General features: G+C 33.6%; 1 protein-coding gene across 2 annotated transcripts in view; it reads left to right on the top strand.

The window, feature by feature from the left end:
* The window catches only part of LOC129800426 (epidermal growth factor receptor), a 197,486-nt gene that overhangs the window by 134,796 nt on the left and 43,028 nt on the right, over nt 1-19,662 (top strand). Inside the window, exon 1 of one of the 2 annotated variants that reach the window (XM_055844780.1) lies at nt 6,689-8,027. The exons of the other annotated variant lie outside the window; for it this stretch is intronic. Coding sequence (XP_055700755.1) covers nt 7,829-8,027 — 199 coding nt within the window. The 5' untranslated portion in view covers nt 6,689-7,828. Of the gene's footprint in view, nt 1-6,688; nt 8,028-19,662 lie in introns of those variants that run through there. 2 annotated transcript variants of the gene reach the window in all.

Here is a 19,662-nt window from a genome sequence, read left to right as displayed (position 1 = left end):
ATATGAAAATTGCACTGCCTCGCGAGTGTCGTTTTAGAATTACATATGTTTTCAGTTAAATTGAAATCGGTTAACAATTGTAAGTTATAAAAAATTACTCTTGGCCATTTGAAAGTTTTAGAACAAGAAAACGGATAATCTCTATCATGTATACTAAAAATCTTCTACAGAACTAACTTTTGTAAGGAAACACAGAATTCATATCGAATGACAAACATCCATCAGATGAATTCAAATTTAAATTACTTGTCAATAGCATTATCAAAGTTTCATCATCCCTGGGGAAAGACAATTTTTAGAACACGGAAAAAAAGATTCTTTAAAGTTTAATAAAACGGATTTGGAATTGTCTCCAACAACACCAAATCTTATATCTTTGAAACTACATAAAATAGAGGACCTAAAATTCCACTTCAAAAAAATTGGGATAATTTTATAACTCCAAAAGAGTCAGGGAGCTTTTAGAACAAGAGAAGAATATCAGTATTTGGAGTATTAAAAGACATGCTTGGTATTTCCTGCAATTTTTGGTAGAAAATATTTGTTTCTCAATGAAAATGGATGAATTCGAACTGAATTAATTCAGCTGTCAAAATTTAAGAACATCAGTAAGTCCTGAAAGATTTAGAACAAAAGAAGAGATATACTAAAGAATGTCGAGTTTCCTACAATTTTTGCAAGAGATCATTGGATGAATATAATGTGAAGAACATCTAAAAAAACGTATTTAAATTTATATTACCTGTCAAACTCATTGTCAAAATTTTAGAATTGAAAAAGAAAGTAAAAGAATTTGTTAAAATAAGGAATAAAGATAAACACTGTAAAGTACTGCAATAAAAGCTTGGTATTTTCCATGACACTCAAAAAACATATTTTAGTACAAAAATTATTTTAGTGCAGCATTATTTGGACAGCATATTATATAATTTACAGTGAATACTTCAAAATTTGTCAAAGATAACCTTCTCCAATAAATCCTTAAAATCAAGAAGGTAGGACGGACTCAGGAAAATTTCATAAATTCAAAATTCACATCCCTTTCTTTATTCTGCATATGTCTATCCTACTCTGTCGCACTCTTCTTCTTATTTTAAGCATCACACCAAATTAAATTTAGTTCATTTCAATGTTTAGTACGAAAGAGTTTGATAGACTTAGGCGAACCTTTTGAGAAAGACACGGACGCGAACTTTGATTTCATAAAGTTTTACCTATCTAAAATCTGTGCCGGAGGCATAATCATCTAATTCACTCCATTGAGAGTGTTAATATTTGAGGTTATATGTAGTCAAAATCGATTTTCATATTCACAGCGTCCTCAGTGTAAGTCGAATGCACTTTGCATGTTCAAAAGCGTTGAAATATCAAGTAAAATAGGGAACGTTGCTTTTTGAATATCACCAAATTCGATTCCATAAGTGTTCTTTTTTTCTTGTCGAAAAGGATTTGAGTTTTGTAGCAATATACTAAAAATTTATTCAGTACATAGTTCACATACCTAATTTTCTTTTTCTTTCTCTCTTTTTAGGTGAGTCGAAAATTCCGATTCTGATAACAGACGAACTACAATTTATCACAAGTTTTGCTTCTAACAAGAGTAAGTGTTGTTCATTTCAAAATATTTTTTCTGAGTGCGAAAGCCCCTTTATGCTCGATACTATTGACAAAGAGTTAGGTTATGAAGCTCCTGTTGAGTCAGAACAAAAAATATATTAATTGCAGATTTTAGGTTATGTAAAGCTTAAATTCAAAAATTTTTATTTTTATGAACCAGTACTATCCTTTTTTACCTTTTTTTCTTTTTTAACTAATCATTGAGCTACGACAAAAATACTTGTTCTAAAAATACACAAAATTGAAATGGATTTAATTCTAACCTTAAAGACGAAATGGATGCTTATCTTTTAAAAAGTTTCTAGACTGTTTATCAAATTTTGAAATAAAAAAATCGGTAGGTTTTTTTTTTAATATGACTTTCTTTTCCAATATTCGTCTTGCATAACCTAAAATTCTAGAAAAACCTCTCAACAAAAATTCTGAATAAGGTTTAAAGTCAAGATTTGAATTTTTGAGGTTATACTCAATCATTCATATCATGATTTTTAATAGTTTTTGTAAAACAGTACTAAAGGTGCTGTATTCACATGGACATAACCATAAATATTCGATTTTAAAATAACGTCAACTTTGACAAAGCCATCAAACATTAATCGAAATGTTTGAGGTTATGGAAAAAATATTTCAGTACAACTAATTCAACAAGTTTGTGGTGTATGAATGTTTTTGCATAAATCGCGAAATGTTACATGCAAAATATTTATTCCTAACTTGTCTTAACCCCGGATTCTTAACCTAAATTCATAGAAAAACATTAGGAAATGGCTGAAAACAACAATTGGCCACCTAACCATATGTGATTCATTAAGATTGATCCGACAACTGGACAGCCATATTGAGCGGCAACCTTGAGGAGATTAGAGCTTTCGCGTCTCAAAAGCTAAAGTTCAAATTTGGAATTGTTATTTCTCACTGACGCCAGGTATTTTTCATCTTGGACTACGAGTTCACTGATCTTGATCTCTAGATGATCGATCTCTTGGGAACCTTTTCCTACAAACCCAATAAGAATTTTTCGACAAAAGACGCAGAATCTCATGTGAGATTTCTCACAGAATTTTGCTCTGTAAACGCCACTAAAGTGTTCAATAGTTTGGCCAATAAATTAATTTGGACGACTCATTGGAACCAAAATGTTTCGAACTTTTATGACACCAGACACATGATGGGTTCTTGGGTTTTTGAGAATTGTATTTTGCCAAATGATCCCATTTTGAAGTGATTTAGAATGGCAATCGAGTAAATATACAAAATAAAAGTCTCACTGTTGGAACATTGTTGGTTGGACTTAGAAAAAAGAGCACAATAATCACGTTGTTTGCTCAAGAGATTAGCGGGCGAGAATCAAAAAGGCCATCAAATGGTTTTGCTCTCTTTTTTTTCATTTTTTTTGTGTATTTTTGTTAGTTCTGTCTTTGTGCCATCTCTTCAGAAGAAAAATAAACCGTCAAAAAATCTCTGTTCGTGTGCGTGTACACGAAATTGAAGAAGAAGAAATAAAAAAAAAAGAACTGGAGAGACGATGGAAAGTAAAGCAGAAACCGTTCATTTAAAACATGGTGGTTTTGACTCTCTATGGCTATCCAACACCTTCACTCGATCACGGGGAATAAGAGAAGGTTTGGCTCCGGAGGAGAAAAAACTGTTGGCGGCACTCAAGAGATTCTCTCAAAGTTGCACGCGCACGACAATATGCGAAGAACAAGGAAAATTATGTTCTGATTCTTGCCACGATCAGTCCATCTCCCTCCAGCAGGTTTAGTACAGGGCTATAAGGAAGAGTTGCAGTAGTTGCAGCCGTATATCATCTGGTTGTTGCTACACAAATTGCGTATCGGAATAGGACATAGTACTAATAGTTCAAACACTTATTTAGTACAAGTACTGTTAATTTTAGAACTTGGTTCTAAAACTAATGTCACTCAATTTTGTTGTTCTAATGAAGCAACTGTCATTTTTAGTACCTAAACATACTTATGAACAACTAGTACTAATACTAAAAGAATTTTCCTGATAACACTAGCTCTTCCTTTGGGAAAAAATACTGCATCTCCCAAATGGTTTAGGGCTATGGCATTAGTCGATCAGAGCATATGACCCTCATAACTTAAGTGTTAAAACGATTAAAATTGAAACATATGAGTATCCTAGTTCAGTCCTAGAAATCCTCGAATAAGTACCATTCGTTCTGATTGACGCTCTTTTGTCTACATAAAGACATAAACAGTCACTTTTGGTTCTACTACTAGTTCTATAATGGCTATTGGATCAGTACAGAATATAGTACTACTAGTATACGTTAAATAAGAGCCAGTGTAAGAACTAAGCATATACTAGGCTGCATTCAGTACTAATTCTACTAGTACTAGACGCACTAGTAGAATGGTCATACTATTCTATACGAAAGAACTTCCCCACGACAAACTTTGATTAAAAGCGTTACCAAACTTTACTTTCAGAGTACTAAACGCATTTTATTGCTAGCAAAAGAATCAGTAAGTTTAGTACTAAAGTGAGTAAATATTTATGAAGGCCCTAGGCATGTCTATACATACTTTAAGATATTAAACTTGTAAGAGCCTAAATACGCGTCTGCTTGCAAAAGTAGAACTACTTCTAGGTGTATGGCGGTATTAGTACAATAGTACTAAATACATTGTATCAGTATTAGATGCACTGATCCAATAGTCAAACAGAAAGAACTTCCTCACAATAAACTTTCAACAAAAAACGTTACTAAACTTTCCTTTCCGAGTACTAAACTTATTTCTTTCCTAGTAAATGATTCAGTAATTTTAGTACTAAAATGAGGAAATATTAATAATAATAATGAGACCCTAGACAGGTATATTCAGATCTTATGGTATTAAATTTGTAAGAGATTAAATACACGTTTAATCCCGAAGGAGGACCACGGCTAGACTAATGGCGATGTAAGTACAATTAATCCCCTGCAGGTGACTTTGAAACCCTCCTGTTTGTAAGCTTTTCTTTAATTGTAATGTTTGAAAACGGTTCTCATCGATCAGACAAGAGGGTGTCAAAGTTACCCGCACACGGTACTCCAGTCTTTCTTTTGCTCTTATTATTTTGTAATGTATCTAATCCAGTTGTTTCTCTGGGTTTCTTCTTTTTATAGAGAACAATCTTGAAAATCTTCAAAGGTTAAAAGTCGAATAGTTATTTTAAAAATTCCTTTACGAAAATTAAATATCTCAGTTAGACTTCAAAACTTTTTAAAATAATCCTAAGAATTTGCTAATTATTTTTAATCTTCTAAAATGGTTCTACAAGGTAATCTGCATACCTGAGACCCATAAGTTTATAGAAAATGTATAGACGTGCCATACCTCAATTCTTTTTTTTTAAATTCCACACAAAAGTATAAAAGATTTACTTTGTTTATTTACTGGAATACTTTTTTGATAAATAAGGTTATCATACTTCAACTTTTCATTCTGATCCTAAAATTCGGATTAAGATCTACTGCAATTTTGAATCGATCATTTAGATCAGGGGGGTGACATTAGCTCCGAAAAATGCAACCGATTTTAGTGTAAATTTTTTCCCTGTTTTCGTATACATTCCACGAGATATCCTCAAAACTACGTAGGTTGTCAATTTGGGTTTTTTTGGTTGCCTATTCAATATTAAGTTGACTTTTATTTTGCAGTTATATTTTTTTTGCTAATTCTTTCTACAGTGACAGAAAACAGCTAATAAACCCAAAAGTTTTTTCGGTGCGCTATAAACGTATGGGAAACATAGGAAATGTCATGCCTCTGATTTCGGTTATGACCCAACTGTAACTTTGATTTTGACTTTATAGTTCGAAAACATAGAGACTGTAGGGTCTTCATCTTAATTTTGATATCTGAATTAAAAACATTTTTCGTAATAAGGGCGGTCCTATTTCGAAAATTTCATCTTTATCTTGAAGGTGTTATCTTTCAAGATTGTCGATGATCAGTTTACAAGATCTTCACTTGCATTATTAAGCAATTTTTAAGCCTAAGTAGAGAGCTCCTATTCCAAGATCTGTAATTCGTTCTTAACTTCGAATCTAGAATCTGAGTTAGTTAAAGATCTTCATAGGCTATTAGACAATTTTGAAGTTGAAGAGATCCCAGATCTTGCACAAGATCTAATCTCCGGCTTCTATACGTTTTCTAACAGAGTTGTAAGTGAATCATTCTCACCTTCAAATCTCAAATCTGAGTTTGAGCTCTTTCCAGAAGGGGAATTCTGTAACAGTATGACAATGTCATATGACAAATTCTCGTGGTAAAATTCGGGATCAGGACTACATTAAAGCCCAGTGAGCATCTTATGGCCATTGCAAAGAGCTCCGTGAAGCCCTTAGTAACTAATATAAACCGGATTTTTGATTAATCTTCCGAATTTACCACATAAAAAATTTTAAATTTGTCATATTACATTGTCATACTATTACAGAATTCCCCTACAGGTATCATAAAAAATTTTTTAAGCTCCTATTCCAAGATCTGTTCTCTGATTTTCCAGGCATTTTTCTCCAGAATTACAGGTGATTCGTTCTCACCTTCAAAAAATCTTAACTTGAGATCTTAATTCTTGTTAAGTTTTGGAGTTTGAGTAAAGAGATTCCAGATCCTATTCTAAGATCTAATCTTTGCCTTAAAGACATCTTTCAAAAATCTAGGTGTCCCATTCTTAACTTCGGATCCAAGGCTAAGTCAGCTTAAGATCTTCCCAGGAATTCGTAACTAATTTTTGAATTTGAGTAAAGAGATCCAAAGAGATCCCAGATCCTGTTCTAAGATCAAATCTTTGCCTTGAAGACATATTATTTCAAGATTGTAGGTGCCCCGTTCTTAATTTCGAATTTAAAGTCTTAGTTTAAGATCTTTACAGGGGTTCTTAAACAATTTTTATGTTTAAGTAAAGAGATCCCAGATCCTGTCTGAAGATCGAATCTCTGCCTTGAAATGATCTTCCCCAAGATTGTAGTTGACTCGTTTTTAAGTTCGAACTCCAAGTCAGTTAGTTCTTAGACACTTTTCCAAATAACCCTGTAATTCTATGGATCTCTCTCGAACTTCTTTTCTACAATCACCACAAGAGATCTCTCGAACGTGGAAAGAAAAGAGGCCCAGACCAAGACAGAGGTAAAGGTGCTCGATCGGCCTAACTCTTCGCACGCCAACTGACCTGGTGCAGTTGTGAGTGAGATGAAGAGATGGTAAATCTCAGGTGCGAACAAATCCAACATCTACCTGGGCAAACTGGTTGTTGAGTACGATCTCTCAAGCACACAAAAACACGACTCCAAGTCGCTTTTTTTCGCTTCGCGCCTCAACTTCGGGCCTCGAGAACTTCAGTTGGTGTTGAGCATTGATCGAGTGCAACCATGCGCGATCCCGCGATCGTCTTGCGCAACTTTCTCAGAGTTTTCACGTGAAAAGTCCATCCCCTTGGTCAATAAGGGAAGAATTGGCGGGAAAATCTTATTGAATGCACTTGATTTTTTTTTTGAATTTGAATTCAAAGCCAAAAGTTTTTTTCGACAATTGAGGTGATCGTGATCTCAAGTGTTTGTCGATGCTGAGGCTAAAAACATTCTTCGAGGCAACTTTCTATTCCAGTTGTGACTGTCACAAAAATCTTTATTGCACAAAATCTCAGCACTGGAGAATAAAACCGCAGTCTTGTGAAATAAATCACTAAAGCGAATGGTATTTTGAACCGTTTGGTACATTCAAAACGGAGTTATTATCACATGAAACTTCTTCCAGTATTCTTGTAATAGTAAGCTAAACAACTAAAGAACGTAATTTGTGTCGAGACACTGGAACAAAAAAAATAATAAACAAATGACATAATCGATTGACGGATCGCGTCTCTTAAAGAGTTTTTCCTCAAAGAATTTTTATGGGAATTTTGTGTGAATAGAAGGCATTAAATGCCCTTTCAGTTAGAAACACATCAAAAAAAAAATATTTTAAAGAGTTTTTCGGGTGCTAGAGTGTGTGCGTAACAAGTGGTCGAGCTGAAGAGATTGACCCTAAATCCCCCAAGGATTACGGATAAGTGCATTCCAAGGAAATAAATTAAAGAAAAAGAAAAATAAATCCATAGTGGGCACAAGTGCTTCTGTCCTGATTTCTATTTTGGGCAGGACGAAGTGAGTGAATTAGTGGATGTGTGATGATGGGATAATGTTTGCATTATGAGAGGATACCTATTTGTGGGGCTCTTTGTGCTTCATCTCGCGGTGGAGTCTCTGGGGGCACTTGAACGTGTCCAGAGGCCCGAAGGGAAGCGCTTCGACAGGCCACGGAAGCACCAGCAACATCAACTAACCACGGATTTGGCGCCAAAAGTGCAACAGGATGACAAACAACCATCGGAGTTTGTCAAGGGCAAAAGTAAGCACACGCAATGCCAATTAACCCACCAATTTTCCCATCCGGCTTCACTTTTCTGCAATTCAACTGACCAATCGAGAAAATTGCTCAGAAATTGTACTGGAAACTCGAAATTGCGCTTGAGATTTAAAAAAAAAGATGACTATTGTGATTTTTTTTTAAATTAAAAAAGTCAAATGGTACAATAACTAAAATAATTCTTACGGCATCTGGAAAGATTGTTTATTTGCAAAACAATTATTCACTTGTGGCTGTAATATTAATTTATTATAATTTTTTAAAAATGTTTAATGTTCAGGTGCAGAATGTTTAATTTTACTACTAAATTATGCAAATCTTTTGAAAAACAAATACCAATCGATCCATTCCAAACAGTTGTAGGGTGGATTAACCCCTTTGTGCCACCTGAGCACTATTAAAACATTTTTTCATTGACATATCAAAAAGTATTATTATTTTTTTCTTTAAACACTGCATTAAGACATTTATTAATTTGTTTACAAAGTATTTCAAAAACCATTATGTCATTAAAGCCTGAAATTACCAAAAATGTTTACTCTGCCGTATATCTTCTTAAAAAGAAAGGTTTCAAAAGTTATTAAAAAAAATTGGAATATCAATTGCTGAATTACGTATTTGTAAAAGCGAAAGTTTTCTGTCTACAAATTGTTTCATCAAAAATTCAAATATTAATGAAAGGTTATGACATAGGGGATATTAGGGATCTTTTCTAAATGAAGCTGGGCTTTAACGTAATGTAATATGCTGGACAAACTTACGGCTTAAGCCGAAAGGCAACTTAACGTAACTATAATCAATATAATGATTAAACAAAACTCCCATGAGTTTCCCACTAAGCCGTCTCTCGGTTTAAGCTGTAATGCCCTAGACACACTTATGACTTATGCCGAGAGACGGCTTAACGTGATTATAATCAAAATAATGATTAGACCAATTTTTCCAGCTTAAGCCGAGATACGGCTTAATCAGGAACTGATGGGAATATACTCTAATCGTTATTTTGGATAAAGTTCCGTTAACCCGTCTCTCGGTTTAGCCAGGTGCATGTCTTTTTTCCTATGTTTCTCATGTGTTTCTAGCGAGCTGAAAAAAAAATTTGAGTTTATTAGCTATTTTCTGTCATTGTGGAATGAATTAGCAAAAAATACTAATACAAAATAAAATTCAATTTAATAACGAAGAGGCAACCGAAATTCCTAAATTGGCAACCTACGTGGTTTTGGAGATATCCCTTGAAATGTGTACGAAAACACATTTCAAAACGAAACAAACCGGTCGCATTTTTCAGAACTAATGTCACCCCCTGGCTTAAGCAATGGGTCTGTCAAGGCCCTTAGTCGGTCGTGGACATAATTTAGTATTTAAGTATCCAAAACAACTGTGAATCTAAATTAGATTATAGCTAGAACCAGCTTTCTTTAAAAATATGCAAAAATGTGTTTTAAATATAGTTCCAGTTCCATGTAATCCTACCTCCCCTTATCCGTTTTAATGAATAATTATTGATGTTTGAAAATATTTGTCGTCTGTCCTTTAGAATTTTTTTTTCAAAATTTTATAGAGAAGCGGTTACTTTCCAAAAAATGATGGTGTGAAACCAAGAGAAATATATATCTTGACATCTGTCACTTTGACATTAACTTTTATATCAAAAGATTAGGATTTTTAATTTAAACTTCCTAAATAGACTTTTTCTTAGTCTAGTACAAAAGTGTCTTTCTAATCAAATTTCAGTGACCTAATCAAATTTAAAATTCTTAATGATAGATTTAAAAAAAAAATATCTAAAGGCTCCTTGGATAAAAGAAAAGTAAAAAGTTATGGGTCATCTCGATTTCTACTGGTTCTTGCACACCTTTTAGATCAGGAAAATTTCATGAAATAAAAATTCACATCTCTTCCTTTCTCACACGTTTTGCATATGTCCATCTCATTCTTTCGCAATCCCGATTAGATTGAACTAAATTGAATTTGGAGTGATGTTTAAAAGAAGAAGAGTGCGAAAGAATGAGATAGACATATGCAAAACGGATGAGTAAGAAGGGGATTCAAATTTCGACTTCATGAAATTTTCTTAATCTAAAAGGTTAGCTAGACGGACCTAAACGCATGTATTTCTCAACCGAAAGGGTCATTTTTAGGCTTGTTTGAAAGGTCTTGGAATTTATGACAAGACTAAACTGGTTCTATGGGGTTATGATCTGTTAATGAGCAGGTTATGAACCTATAAACACCGGTATCAATTGTATTACTTCTAGGCTATTCTGGGCGATTTTTTGCCTGATTTATAAATCGGTTCAAATTAGTTGTGAACCGGTATACGTAAATGATGCGAAAGTACTCTTGAGATATAGCATTGACGTCACGAATTCAAGCATTTTTACAAAGGGGACAGGACGCTTTTCCACCCCCCGCAAATCAAATTTATTACACCTTTGCTATTCTGGACTTATCTTTTTAGTGATTTATAAATCGGTTAAAATCGGTTTTGACCAATAACCGGTGAATAACGTGAAAGAATTTTTGGGGAATATTATTTAACCCATTAAGGACCTACGGCCTCCTAAAGTTCTTTTGCTGTAAGAAGTCAGAATAATTGATTTTTTCTGATTCCCTAATTTTGATTCCCTTGTCCTTAAACAGGGGCATGACATTTCCTATGTTTCCCATATGTTTCGAGCGCGCCGAAAAAACTTCTGAGTTTATTAGCTGTTTTCTGTCATTGTAGAATGAATTGTCAAAAAATACTAAAACAAAATAAAAGCCAATTTGATAACGAAGAGGCAACCAAAAACCCCAAATTGACAACCTACGTAGTTTGTAGGATATCTCGTGAAATGTTTACGAAAACAGGAAAAAGATTACACTAAAACTGGTCGCGTTTTTCAGAGCTAATGTCACCCCCTGGTCCTTAAAGGGTTAAGTCACGAGCTCGAGCATTTTGCAAACCATCGATGATTTGTTACCCTTTCTAAAGTAATTTTTGATCAATTGTGCATCATATTTTTACATATGTCAATGTGACACTTACTCTCAGGCCAATAATGACAGTTAAGATTTAAATTCAAACTAAGAAATCATTCGTACAATTTTTTCAATAAAGAAAAGCTTTACCACAAAGTTATCTTCTCCAAATTAAAAATTATAATCAACATCAAATATTTAATAGAGATTTTCCAGCATATCAGTGCTCAATTTCGCATAAATTCTGCTGTGGAAAATTTTCCCAGTAAATTGCGCAAAAGATAAAACTAATCCTTTGATGATTTTTATGCTCTATCTCTACCATGATATTTACACAAAAAAAAATCTATTTGCATTTAACATTGAAATTAGATGGGCAAACATGATGGTAAAACACGACCAGAGGATGATATCTGCGATATTCAATCGAATTGCTTCATGCGGCATTTGTGTCAATATGACCAAGACGTTGGTCTCTCTTGATCAATTTCTTCTCTAACCTCTTCTTGATCACCCAGGAGAGCTTTGAAAATCTTATCAGTCTGCAGTCTTGTTGATTCTCTTTTTTTTTTGTTATTAATGTATGTTATGTAGCTGGTTCTAATATGTGACATAAATTCCATGACGTTTTCATCCGAATGACAATTTTTCACGGGGCTCAAAGACGCAAGAATCGGGCTTCCAAACACCAAGTTGGAAAAAAAAATTGATAACAAATTTACACAATTGTCGTGTTTGTTTTTCCAATCGAATTTAATTTCTGTACGACATTCTTATCTACGTGTGTTGCGTTTGTTTCTCCAGACTCAAGAGTTGTAATGTCGCATTTTTTTTACTTCTCCGCTTATACCTTTTCTTAAAACCTCTAAAATGGTCCGTGTTGTTTGTTTCTCTGGTTTGCTTTTTATTTTCTTCTTTTATTCCCTCCTCTGCTCAACACGAGTTTCGTAGCCAACATTATGAGTTGTGTGTGTATTGCGACAAACATGGGGAACCATAAACCCAAAGCATAAACCCCACTTGAAGCCCTACGAGAAAAATGAACCTCTTATCTTGGCGGGTAAATGTTATTCTCGAGAGAACCAAAGCGCAATTTAGCAAATAAGCAAGTTTCACAAATCCAAACCAATACTTCGCGAACAATTGAGCACAGAATTGGTGCAATTTAGACTCTCTGGAGGTATAGTGAAATATTTAAAGTACCCCATAAAACTTATGCAGTTGAGTCACTTTGTGCTGGACTTAAGAATACCTCATGCCCAGCTTTTTTTTTATTATTTTTTAAACTCTCTCGGTGGACTTCCGTGTAGAAATTGCGCCAAACTTGTTGACTTGCTTTCAGTATCGCTAGCTTATCGAGAGATCTTGACTTAGTTCGAGAGAGATGCTAAGAAAATGATTGAAAATATTACAATTTGCACACATTTTAGTTGGATTTCAAATTTGAATTAGATAAGGAATTGGAAAGTCAAACTAAAGGACTTTACATTCCAAAGTACTTCTTCTTGGTTTTTCTTTTTGTCATCTTAAATTGTTAGGAAATCTCAAAGTTCCGGAATAGACATGGTTCCAAATTACCCCATCTTACCCTAATCCAAAAGCTTCATAAAATCACCTTGATAAAATATTCAAAAAAAGTCTAATGGCAATCGCATAATTACTGCAGTCTTCGAAATTGCCTAAAGAAACGATTGATACAGAACTCTTACAGTGCTCACCTTCTTATTCGGATAATTAGGAGACAAATGACAGACGTCAGCTTCGTTATTCGGATGGATCTTTCGAAATTATTCAAAAATTTGACAGAAGGATTAATTGGAGAGACATTATAAGATAATTTTTTGTATTTTAAAATCCATTTATTAACCCTTTAACGACGAGACAATTTTTTTCCAAAATGGTTTTGTTTAAAAACAAATTGGAAGTATAAAAAATAATTAAAATTATTTTTTTCATTATAAGAATTTAAAAATTCGTCATTTTTTAGCTTAAAACTTTACTATATAGCAAATAGCTGGAGGCTTGCAAAAAATATCCTAGATTCCTTTATCCTTCTACTTTGCAATTATGTACAAACATTAGAGAAAAATAACTTCAGGTGATCAGGAAAAATTATTTTCTTTATGGGACACCAGTGTTCCAATCGTCCTTAAAAGGTTAAACAAAGACTTTACAGTTTAATTCATTTTCACTGTATAAACTAAATTTTAAATGAAACTGGTAAAGGTGTCATCCGAATAACTTCGATCCGATTACGAGAGGCACTGTCTTAATATCTGTCACTCTGACGACTATTACAGTTTCTTTGCTGTCAAGGTTGACAGTTGTCTCTCTCAAATTCGGGCACTTTAAACCGAAATGTCATTTCTGTATGATTTATTTATTTGTGGAAATGTCAGGTAGTTCGATGCATCAATATTATATTTCTTTAATAAAATAATAAATTAATAAAGTCGATTAGTATAGTTTCATTGCTGTCAAATTTGGCAGTAGTTATCTATTCACCTTAAGCTTCCGTTTTATAAAGCAGGGGTGACATGATAACTTACTTTCGATACTATCGACTGTCGATTGTGAAAACTTTAAACATTAGCTGCACTTCCTGTAACTAATATAAATGTTTATCAACAGTCTCATTCTTTTAAGAATGTCGCAATAAATTGCTCGACAATCCGTAAAAAGTCGATATTCACTTAATCCAACAGATATAGATTTATCGATACTGTCGATTCGATAGTGTCGAAAAGTTATCATTCCACCCATTCATTATACAGTAGATTCTCTCAAATTCGAACATTTGGGATCGAAATGTCACCCTAATTATGGAGAAAATTAGGCGTGAAATAATTTAAAGTCAACAATGTATGTTGACATTACTTTGATGTAATTTCTACATCAAACGTTTTAAAAATTATTTATTTTTTAGTTCGATGTGAGAAGCAGCCCTGTTTTATTGCATTTGTCGGGAAAACAAGCTGTCATGATCTATATTTCCCTAAAGAAAGGGATAGTCAATTGGGGATGCATACCCAAGATCTACAATAGCTACCTTATAAAATCTAGACTTTAAAAGGTCTTTTAATGTACCTCTTAAAGGCTAATGATGAGAATCTTGAATTAAAATTCCTGTAGAGGCTCTTAAGCTCCTTAAAAGTGCGCCACTTCACTTACAGAGATAGAACCATGAGCGGTACAAGCAGATTATAAGTATTTTGGCTCTATAATGCCTTACATAGAGCACTGTTGAGAACAATATTGAGAAGAAAATGCTTCTTGGATAACGGGTCCAAATGAAGGCCTGGTTGCTGTGGTCCACTAGGTCCTATGAAGGCATAGCCCCACTATAATCTTACCTAATCTAATCTGTTTAGATTGTTTTAGAGTTTAAACTTTGTTATTTTTCTTTTTCTTTAAATTATTTCTAATAAAATTACTCAAAATAAAATGATTATATTTATATTGTCAAATTGACAGTAATTTGTCTGTCAAAAATTACATATTTAATTCACAATTTAACCGTTACAGTACAGTAGAGTCTTCTAAATTGAACGTTTAGGCATTATTAATACACTGAGAGATCTCCGACATTGACGGCTTATTTGGACCGAAAATGACAGATAAAAACCCATGTGAGATTTTTTGACTTATTCGTGTATTTGACAGCTGTCACCTGAATATAGGAGAGTAGAATGTCGAAGAGTTCCGTTTATAAATTCTTCTTCTTCCTTTTTTAAAGTTTTTGTCGGGGCCGGACGTCTCTTGACATCTACACAGCCCGTTTATAAATTCAAAAGTAAAATCTATAATAATTGACAGATATAGTTGACAGTTCAAAATTTAATCAGAAAGAGTAAGCAAAATGACTACAGTAGACTCTCGCTAATTCGGCTCTTATAAGATCGGGCTACTTTTTAATTCGGGAAGCGGTTACATTTGAAAAAAAGTTTGTTGTCATTTTTCAAGTTTGATTATGATTATCAAATGAATCAAATATGCTCAAATTTGGCATGGTTTGTCTTAGTTTTGATGTGATTTTGCATTATTGAGGGATTTTCATGCAATTTATGTTATATATGAGTGTGTAAACTCAATATCTATATGCACATGAATAAAAAATCGTTGCATTTCAAAAACTTTGTCGCACGAATTTCTCTTTAATTCGGCTGACATTTCGGTCCCATATGCCCGAATTTGAGAGAGTCTACTGTAGTAATAGATATCATGTACTCTTACTGAAATTTCAATCTTTTGTACATAAAACCAAAAGTTTATTGCGTATTTGCGCATTGAGATGAGACAAAAGCCTATTAGTCCTAAAAGCGAAAGACAATAACCTCTTTTTGATTTAAAATTCAAATAACTTCATTGCCCCGTCTGTCGGTAGTTCTATAACACTCCGTAAGAACAGTCATAAAAATACTTAAGGAATCATATGCCTCAAGCTTTACTGCACTTTGGCAATTCTTCGGCCTTTAACTCTGCATAAAGTAATAAAATCACCGACGACGCGTAATTTACCATCCAAGCGGATTCTTTTCCGCGTGGTCAAGAAGATGCAAAAGATCCTCGAAGCCAGTGATGGTCAGAGAGGAGATGAGGGGTGAGCCAAAGGTAAAGTGCATCGCAAAATATGCTTGTAAGCTTCATTGTGTTTGAAAATCACGAATTGCAGCATTTTCTCTGGTGAATTGCTGGCAAAACACTTCTTCGAGGAGTTTACTAAAGTGGTTCTGCAACACAAGACCATTGCTCTTTCTCTTCATCTCTGTACAGAGGATTTCATGGGCTGCAAAGAGAGTCTCAGATGTTTTGTTGTTTTTCTCTTGAAACATCGCACAAGACACAAGAGATACTTAGAGGAATTATTTTTAATATTATATGTTTTCCAACATGAACCGGTTTAGGAGTATTTTTTCATACTTTACTCAATCTCACCGTCACGGATTTCACTTCTTTGGGGAGTATATAAAGGAAGATTCAGGAGGAATTTTCTTTTTTTTTTTGGGTATTTTCGAAGATTTTTGAGAGCATACAATATACCCCCGAGGATGAAAGTAATTTTATCAGAAATGAAGGATGCATTTTGAGAATATTTTTCCCAAAGATTCACCCTCTCAATCCCACATCCTCAACCCCATCATTAGAGGAGTTGGCGGACAAAATCCCTCTTGGGCCTCGACTTGAGCGTGAGTCAGGCCGTCCACGCCCATGCTCAGCATCTTCTCTGGCACACATAATCGCAAGTATTCATCTCTCAGCCTCTCCAGAACTCTTGCAATAAAAAGAGAACGAGGGATTTTAATGCACATCTATGGGATTTAACTTAAGGCACTTTGCATTTTCTCTCGAATAACAATTGAACATCTCCTCGATACTTCGGCTTGACTTCTCAGAACTCCGCAATTTTACAGCCAAAGCCATTATTGTTTCCAGTAAATCGCCAGAAAATTCTCCATCAGCACATTTTCTCCTCCTGACCATCGTGACTTGGGCTTTAATGAAAAACGAGGATCGCTTTTGTAGCAAAATCATTTTATCTCTATATTCATGAGTTTTGCTAACATTATTTTCAACACAGAAGAAAACTGATGGTTTATGGATATATTTCAAATTGACAGTTATTATCCGTCAAAATTGACAGTTACTGTGCATCCCAAATTAACTGGCTCAGTTTAAAATCAATGGTTTTCATTACAATCTTCTCTATGCAAAAACGATTTGGCATTTTATTCATTTGTTTTGCTAATATTACTTTTAATACTAAAAACCGTTGATTTATGAATATCTGTCAAATTGACATTTACTATACGTCTAGATTGACAGTTACTATATTCCAAAAGAAACAATTTCTATTCAGAATCATGCCTTTTTAGAAAATTCATTTAGATTTTATACTCTGACTTCTTCTATGTTCAGTTTGAGACTCATAAAGTTTTTAGGTTTACGGATATCTGTGAACTTAACGTTTACTCTTCGTCAAGTTTGACAAGTTTTACACTCAAATGGGACAATTCCAGTTAAAAATCATGCTTTTTGCAGAATTTTTCTAGGTTTTATGATCTTTATATATTCAATTTAAGATCAAAAAAAAAAACAGATGATTTACGAATATCTGTTGAAGTTTACTCTTCATTAAAATTTACAATTACTATACCTCCGAAAGAACACTTTCAGTTCAAAATCATTCCTTTGTGCAAACTTTGTTTATTCTTTATGATCTGGCCACTTCTACGTTTAGTTTAAGACCCTAAAAATCATTGATTTACGAATATCTGTCAACTTGACGTTTATTCACTAAGACACTGAGAAAAAAAGGTGCGATTAACATTTTTTCCTCAGAAATTTAACACATTTTAGGTGTAAAAATATATCAACATTTTTTAATGTTAATTTTACGCCTTATTAAGGGTAAAATTAACGTGAAAAAGGGTACCATTAACTCCTTATACACCTAAAAAGGGTAATATTCACACCGATTTCGAATCAATACTGCAGGGTAAAATTAACATTTCCGGAATGTTATTTTAACTTTTTCGGATTTCTTCGAAAAAGTTAAAATAACATTCCGGAAATGTTTATTTTATCCTGCAGTATTGATCCGAAATCGGTGTAAATATTATGCTTTTTAGGTGTATTAGGGGTTAAAGTTACTCTTTTTCATGTTAATTTTACCCTTGAAAAGGTGTAAAATTAACATTAAAAAATATTGATATATTTTTACACCTAAAAAGTGTTAAAAGTTTTAAACTGAAAATTTTCTTTTTGTGTACAACACAGGCATGCAAGAACCGTTGAAACCGAATAAACGTCAAATAAAACATGTACGTCAATTGTCAAAATGCTACCAGAACAAACTTATTTTGACGTTTATTCGATTTCAACGGTTCTTGCACACCTCTGTTGTACACAAAAGAAAAATTTTCAGTTCAAAATCGTGATTTTGTGAAGAATTCGAATTTTTACGAACTGACTTCTACTATGTTGTGTTTAAGACCCTCAGAATCTGTATTTTATGGATATCTGTCAACTCGACATTTACTATCTGTCAAATTTGACAATTAGTACTGTATCAATAGAACTCTTTCGGTTTAAAAGAATGCATTTGTGGAATATTCATTTAGTCATAATGCTCTGACTTTCTCTATGCCTAGTTAAGATCCAAACTATCATTTATTAACGGATATCTGTCACCTTGACAATTAACTATCCATTAAAATTGACAATTGCTATGCTCCATACAAAGACTGACAGTTATTTGAAGTTGTGAAAAGTGACTGCAGCAAATTAAAAAATTACGGTTTTTTGCAAAAAAAAAACTTTTTTTGCAAAATACTAAGAACAGCATAAATTAATAGATTTGTTTTTAGCTAGATTTGTATCTATCTTCTTGGCAGTTATTATCCGTCAAGATTGACAGTTGGGAGTTGGTGTCGAGTGTGTCGAATACTGTTTATCAAAGCGACAGTTATGAATCAAAAATCAACTGATTTGATTAGATTGAGTGGAAATGCAAAATATCTGTTATTTGATATGAAGACCACCAATTTCGGAACAGTTCTCAAGAAGACGATCGAATGAACTGTCATGGATAGGGTTTCAATCTCAAAAGAGAACATCACAAGATCCATGGTAAAATATCCATAAAAGTACAGCTAATATGTGTTAATTAATTGCAAATAATCTCACATAAATTCTGTATTAAATGGTCTGCTGATTGTATCAACAGACTAAAAATTTACAACCAAAGATGTCAGAGAGATGAAAAAAAATGAGCATGTTGGGGAGAAACCCAAGAAGAATTTTTCAAAACATCAAATTTAATTATATCGGATAAAATATTAACAAAAGGTGATTTTGCGTGAAGTCCAAAAAGGTAGAGGAAAAATTGAGAGAATTTCAGAGAGTCCTCAAGAAATATTCGTGGAACGTCGAATAAATAATTTCTGAGAATGCTCAAAAGTCTGAGGAACCGTGACGAGAAGGAAAAATACATCTCAGCAGGGTATTTTTGTTAAATAAAAGAAGCTAAATCCTCTTGGTTTGTAGATGAGATAGTGCAAGCGGGACTATGTGGCACATTCAACAATAGGACGATTAACTAGATGAAGAAGAGGTAGATACAGTGAAAATCACAGTGAAAATTTAATTAATTGAGACGTTTAGTGAGATGACAGTGAGAAATTGGGGGGGTTCGTGTCTTGTTGAGGCGTTGAAGTCTTTCGTTTTTGCACTGCCGATTGCAGATCAAATGATATTTTGTGCCATGTATTTGCAATATTTGCAGTTTAACGACTAATTAGATTTCGTTGAAGCTACCAATCGACCGTTTTCGATGATATTCACGATTTTTACGGAGGTGTCAATTTTATTAACACACGCTTCTATACTCTCGCACATTTTGTATAATATTCACTCGAGACCTTTTTGGGCAAATCATCTCACCCAAACCACGAGTTCTCCTAATGAAATGTTTTCTAGATGGATACAAAAACACCTTCCAAATAAAAAACCAGGGAGATTTTCAGATGAAATAAGAAGTGAGATGGAAACGAAAGAAGCTACACAAAAGCACATTAATTTGTTGTTTTCTTGCTCGCCAGACTCGAAGTTCATCTTTAGGCTCTCTATATATTTTTTTTTTTCATCGGCG

Source organism: Phlebotomus papatasi, chromosome 2 (genome assembly GCF_024763615.1).
Source record: "Phlebotomus papatasi isolate M1 chromosome 2, Ppap_2.1, whole genome shotgun sequence".
Taxonomy (NCBI): domain Eukaryota; kingdom Metazoa; phylum Arthropoda; class Insecta; order Diptera; family Psychodidae; genus Phlebotomus; species Phlebotomus papatasi.
The sequence above is the reverse complement of the archived record's forward strand: the minus strand, read 5'-3'. Positions and strand labels throughout refer to the sequence as shown.